At 45.9% G+C, this 6631-nt stretch overlaps 1 protein-coding gene across 2 annotated transcripts in view; it reads left to right on the top strand.

Annotated features, from left to right (window-relative positions):
* Positions 1-3709: 3709 nt before the first annotated feature.
* GRAMD1B (GRAM domain containing 1B) overlaps positions 3710-6631 on the top strand; it is a 159786-nt gene continuing 156864 nt past the window's right edge. Inside the window, exons 1-2 of one of the 2 annotated variants that reach the window (XM_069948857.1) lie at positions 3710-3803; positions 6014-6565. In XM_069948857.1, coding sequence (XP_069804958.1) covers positions 6201-6565 — 365 coding nt within the window. In that variant the 5' untranslated portion in view covers positions 3710-3803; positions 6014-6200. Of the gene's footprint in view, positions 3804-5669; positions 5729-6013; positions 6566-6631 lie in introns of those variants that run through there. The other variant, XM_069948858.1, reaches the window with a different exon arrangement.

Raw genomic sequence — 6631 nt, 5'->3', positions numbered from 1 at the left:
GCAGGATCACACTGGTTTGCCAGATCCCGGCGTCTGCGAGCGGGGGCGAGCTGCGGAATCCTCGGCGGGTGGTACGCTGGCATACCGTATGTGCACACACCCTAACACATAAGTTTTGTTTTCTAATAATAGGGCCACAGAATTAGTAAATCTGCCTGTTCAGAACATGGACAGATCTTTCCGCTGGCAGTAAATGACCTTGGGCAAGCCCAGAGCAATACACTGTGTGAACCCGCATCGGTGTGGGGTCATTACTGAGGCTTTGTGGTTGTGTCCCTCGGGTTCAGCCTCCTCCAGCTTGTCCTGATGCGGAGACAATGGTGACATGTGATGAGAGGTCTGCGGCGCAGCGTCCACAGCCGATCAGGATGATGAGCTCCTAATTGGCCGTAAATTGGAGGAAAATCAATTTCAGACTCTGCAGAATGACAGGATTTTTTTGTGATACGAAATGTCACACAACTTTTCACACGTGTGAGAGTAGCACCAATACTGTATGATATCGCTGGGTGCATAGTGCCTGAGTGTACATGGCGGCCTGATCATGGTTGCTAGGCAACATCGATTCCTGAGGGTGGAAAAAAAAAAGTCGGCACCAACTTTGCATCTGTCACAACACTTCCAGCTATGTCAGAAATCTTACTACAGCTGCATGATTGTTAGAGAACGTGTTATTACTATGATTCATACACCGCTGTATAGCCGAAGGGTATGTTCACACATAGTGTATACGCTGCAGATTTCACACAGTCCTCAGCCACTTCTAATAGTCACCTCAGCATAAACTCCGTCCACAATGGAATCCAACATATATGGAATGGAATTACATATAGCAGATTATACACACGCAATATATGTATGTATGACATCCTGGGTGTACATTACATATGGCAGATTATACACCCGCAATATATGTATGTATGACTTCCTGGGTGTACATTACATATAGCAGATTATACACCCGCAATATATGTATGTATGACTTCCTGGGTGTACATTACATATAGCAGATTATACACCCGCAATATATGTATGTATGACTTCCTGGGTGTACATTACATATAGCAGATTATACACCTGCAATATATCTATGAATTACATTCACAGTGTTATATCCTGGGTGTACATTACATATAGCAGAATTTACAGCTGTAAAATATCCTGGGTCCTTCCCGGAGGGATATCGGGCTAGTCCTGTGTTTCGAGCCTCTTCAATAAGGCTCCACGGGCTCTTCTTTTGCATATTGATGTTTCCCAGGGGGCAATGCACCTAGGACTTCACTGCATTGAGCGCTTTCACTAGCAGCCGGCAGTGTTGTCGTTTGGCTGTTCTCCCTGAGTTCAGCAATCTGTTTCCCTTACGGCTCTACTAGGCATTGCTCCCACCTAGCCAGAATCCTGCTCCACACTGATGAGGGGCAACACCCCGAAACAGCTGTCTGTGGATGGATACTTGGCCATAGTTTTTCCCTTGTAATTACATTGGGCCACTTAATATGGTGGTTATGGTGGTTTCTCTACAGGAGCCCCCCCCTTGACCGGAGCCTTCCCAGAGGGATATCTGGCTAGTCCTGTGTTTCAAGACTCTTTAATGAGGCTCCACAGGCTCTTCTTTTGCATATTCATGTTTCCCAGTGGGCAATGCACCTAGGACTTCACTGCATTGAGAGCTTTCACTAGCAGCCAGGAGTGTTATCGTTTGGCTGGTCTCCCTGAGATCAGGGACCTGTTTCTCGTAATATGTCCCTGTATGACATCCTCAGTGTTATATCCTGGGGGTACATTACATATAGCAGATTATACATCCGTACTATATCCTTGTATGACATCCACAGCTAATATTATGTGTGAACATAGCCTTAGGCTGGGTTCACACTGTGTGTTCGTTGTATTTTCTGCTGTGATTGGTGAACTCCCATACGCACAGTGTGAACACAGTCTAAAGCCTTGTGCTCTATAAAGGCCAGGTTGTACTGAGCCATGAAGAGCATCCTGTATACGGTTTGCTTCACCTGTACGGTGTTTGTCTTTACCGTAGCACTTTATGTCAGTGTATTACTGAAATATAACTTGCTTATAGGGAGTTACCACTTGAAAGGGGATATCAAGGCTTAAAAAAAAGGCCTGCTTTCTTCCAGAAAGAGCATCACTCTTGTCAATTATCACACACAACCTGAGGATACTGGGGTGGTTCCGTTTTTGCAAAAAAGTAGCTGTGTTGTTTCTTATCCTGGATAACTCATTAAGAGGTGCTGTGAAGGTGAGGTATAGTATTGATGGCAGGTGTCTGTGGGGGTGGTATAGGAAGGATGTCTGGGAGGTATAGGGGTGGTATAGGAAGGATGTCTGGGAGGTATAGAAAGGATGTCTGGGAGGTATAGGAGGGATGGCGGGCGTCTATAGGGGAGGAATAGGAAGGATGGCGGGCGTCTATAGGGGAGGAATAGGAAGGATGGCAGGCGTTTATAGGGGAGGTATAGGAATGATGACAGGCATCTATAGGGAAGGTAGAAGAAGGATGGCGGGGGTCTATAGAAGTTGTAGAGGAAGTATGGCAGGCGTCTGGGAGGTAGAGGAAGGGTGGCAGTTGTCTATGGGGAAAGTATAGGAATAATGACAGGCGTCTATAGGGGAGGTAAAGCAAGGATGGTGGGCATCTATAGGGGAGGTATAAGAAGCATGGCGGGTGTCTAGAGAGGAGGTATAGGAAGGATGGCAGGCGTCTATAGGGAAGGTATAAGGATGGCGGGTGTCTATAGGGAAGGTATAGGAATCAAGGCAGGCGTCTATAGGGAAGGTATAAGAAGGATGACAGGCATCTATAGGGGAGGTATAGGAAGGATGGCGGGTGTCTATAGGAGAGGTAGAGGAAGGATGGCGGGTGTCTATGAGGAGGTAGAGGAAGAATGGCGGGTGTCTATAGGAGAGGTAGAGGAAGGATGGCGGGTGTCTATAGGAGAGGTAGAGGAAGGATGGCGGGTGTCTATGAGGAGGTAGAGGAAGAATGGCGGGTGTCTATAGGAGAGGTAGAGGAAGGATGGCGGGTGTCTATAGATGCGGGTTTATGTAGCGAGCTGTGATGCCCCTGTGTGCACCAGGCCATAGTCCGTCAGTGATCCCCTTGTACTTATGATGAAAGTAGATTCTGTTATTTCTGGATGTAACTTGCAGATTACAGCGGAGGTAATGCCTCCATTTATATATAACCATTTGTTGCTATGGGCGCAGTGACCTTTTATCTCTGCAGTCGTCTTGACTTGATTTTTTGTAATAAATCTTCTCTTGTTAGGGTATTTTCAGAGTGGACTAAAATGTATTTGTTTTTTTTACATTGTATCTATAGCATTTGTTATTATGTGCAGAGCGGACAATGTAATACAGTAGAGCAGCTCTTGCAGAACTACAACTCCCATCATGCCCTGACAGTCTCAGCCGTCCCAGCCTGATAGGAGTTGTAGTTTTGCTACAGCTGGGGAGCTGGTTGTTGATCACCACCATAAAGGGGATCTCCGCTGTCCTCCTGTATACTCCACACAGTCTGCTCCATAATAGACCCCGGGAGCTGCGCTCCTTAGTGATCCCGCTGGCCCAGGTTACTCACAATAAGGTGTTTCTATGGAGACCGCTTTCTTCTTGTTTCTTTTTTAAATTCCAGCACTAATGAATGATTTTTTTTTTTTTTTTTTTTCTTCTTCTTGCTCAGCCCTGGAATGTAAGTGCCTGAATGGTGGGCTCCGCTCCAGGGATCGTCCGGAGAAAGTTACAGGTTATGAAGCACCTGTATAGAGAGGAGACCTACAGAGGTGAGTGAGCTGCCGATATCCCACAGCCCATGCATACACCCTCACAGCATTACATCTGGACCCCTGCCTCTTATGTTCTCAAGATATATAAGAAAAATAAGGTCCTGCAGCTTTAAGACAACTTCATTAATTTTGAGAAAGATTTATTTCTCCTGTGCCTGAGCAGGGAGATTCATGGATAATGTTTCAGATGAAAGGCGGCCGTGTGTTCAGCGGCACAACAGAAATAAAAAAAACCCATTCTGATGGATGGAGATGAAAAAAATGTCAGGATAGAACTGGGGAGGAGCGGCACAGCGCCGGCACTACATCAGAGCCACCGCCGCCGCAGCAGCTGAAGGAATACACTCCATGTACGCTAGGTATATCGTTTTTATGCTTGTTTTTTTTTATGTTTTTTTTTCCCATTTGATTTTATATTCATAATTTATTTCCTATTGCTTATACAGCACCATCATATCCGCCAGTGCCTTGCATAGATTGTCATAGCTCTCATCATCCCTGTCACCCATCACAGCGTCATTAGCATTTATTACCTGAATGTTTAGGCCTCATTTACTTTTACCTACTTATTTTGGATTTGTGTTATTTTTTTAACTTTTTTTTTTTTTCATTTAAAAAAGTGACCTTGCATGTTCCCTTTGTTCACACTATACAGGTGTGTGTGTGTTTTTTTTTTTTTAAATAGCATGTTCTATAGAGTCCATACTGGTACCATTTTAGAACAATAAATTGAGATTTTTTTTTTTATTATTATTATTTTTTTTTAACATTCGTATTTCATCATTTAAATAGATAAAAATGGACAGCTTGAAACAAAAACTGAACTAAAAAGTAACAAATGTTAAGCAGGTCCGTGTTATGCATTTTTATTTGTTCTGTACTAGTGTGAATAAGGCCCAAACCTGTTGCGCTTTTTTGCTGCAGCTTTCCAGAATCACGGCAAAAACCGCAGCAATTCTCAGCGTGACCTTAGGCGGAGTTCACACACAGTGATCATGTGCCACAGGGCCAAACCGTATCTATTCTGTGGTGAATGGCCCCAGTTTTGCAATGCATGCATTGAAACAAGTTGACTAGAACATGTACATCCTGAATATTGTGCCTCAAATGCAAAGCTATGACCGTTTACATTAAGACACGTGTTTTACTGCGGGGTAATTGGACGTGCATTGCACAAGGTAAATGTGAACACAGCCCTAGGGTGCCAGTACACCTAGTTGTAATGTATTCCACCTCTAGGTGTGGCTGAAACACAAGGCAATTGATGACTGAGTCAGCTAACACTATCCCCACATGATAGGAGTAGGAATATGTCCTTGTACTATTCAAAGCTGAAATAAAAAGAGCAGTGTGTCTGGCCCCTAAATACATATAAAATACACCTGTCTCTGTCTGTATACATATACACATCTGGCTTCTAAGTAAATCTACACTAAATCACCATGTGCGTCTATAGATGTTGACTCTAGAAGCTGAGCTACTATGTAATGGATGAGATGAATCAGTGTCAATAATGGGGGAGACCTTTAGGCTGTGTTCATACATTGCCTTACTGCAATGACACTCCTACATGTGTGAACATAGCCCTAGAGGAAAGTTAACAAGAAGAGGCGTACCTACGCGTCCTTGTGTGCAGTGATCTCCATGGAGCTGTGTGCAGCCCCCCAGCCCCTCACTAGGGGGAGTCCCCGTTCCGTCGTCCTCTGTACGGCTGTCTCGGCTCCCCCGTGGAGTGATGATATTTGACGCTGAGGTGCTGCCACCAGTCAGGTAAAGAGCAGGAAGATAGATGCCGGATTTGTCTGTAATCCCGTGTTGGTTCCCCTCCTCTCCGGGTGTCTCCTCTGGATTTGTTCTTTGGTGCGGGGAGCGTTGCTACCTGCTCCCTGGTTATGGTCTGAGTGCTCCTGGACAATAGACAGGTGTGTAAAGTTACTGCTTACCTAAGTTACATCTATTCTGCGGCCGGCTTTCCTGTGTCACAGCGTCTTGCTACACAGGGGCTTGGGTTACACCGGCAGCTGCTTCTACTGCTGCTTCTGCATTTGGTATCTGTTCCTCAGAGACACCAACTACTCCCCTCCTTCCCCATTACTGTCACCAATTCTGTATGCCTATAATATCTGTATCTCCGGCTCTCCTCCTTGTCTCTTCAGCTATGTGCATGGACTCGAACCTTTTTCTTACGTCTCTCCTCTCGCCTGCAGGATCTCCTGAGGGGTCGATTATAGCTGAGCTACATGAAAACACGCTTACAGCCAGTTGAGAGGAGCGATCTGAGGAAGCTTGCAGCTGTGATAAGACGCTTCCTGTCACTCTTATAGTAGTGTTACCCGGAAACTTGTGTGATTGGTTCTTCTCCCGTGCTGGGTCTGCTCGGCTAGAAGCTTCACAATGCTGGCTGCCGAATTACACGAGACCCTTCAGGTTCCAGAACTGCAGGTCCCTCATCTAAGTGACAGCAACACCTCAGTCACCAGCAACGGGAACACCCCCAACCAACGACGCAGGCGCTTCAGAATGAGGCGATCGAAGTCGGCAAGAAATCGGGAGAACGCAGAGACTTTGGATTCTTCGGGAAATTTGGAATACCTGCAGCTCCCGTCTATAGAGATCACTCCGTCCAGCGATGAGGACAGCGCCCTGTCTAACACCTCCACACCCAGCGCCTCTCCAAGGCGGCATGGCCTCAGACCAAAAAGTTGGGGTTATTCGAAGCAAAGCAGCGAGATGGAAGTTGCCGAGAACAGTGGGAGCAGGTAAGTCCTGGATGTACGCATTCATGCCTTGTATGTGTTCTGTGTATGTACCGGAGCGGCACCTGC

This window comes from Dendropsophus ebraccatus, chromosome 12, assembly GCF_027789765.1.
Source record: "Dendropsophus ebraccatus isolate aDenEbr1 chromosome 12, aDenEbr1.pat, whole genome shotgun sequence".
NCBI classification, from domain to species: domain Eukaryota; kingdom Metazoa; phylum Chordata; class Amphibia; order Anura; family Hylidae; genus Dendropsophus; species Dendropsophus ebraccatus.
The sequence above is the reverse complement of the archived record's forward strand: the minus strand, read 5'-3'. Positions and strand labels throughout refer to the sequence as shown.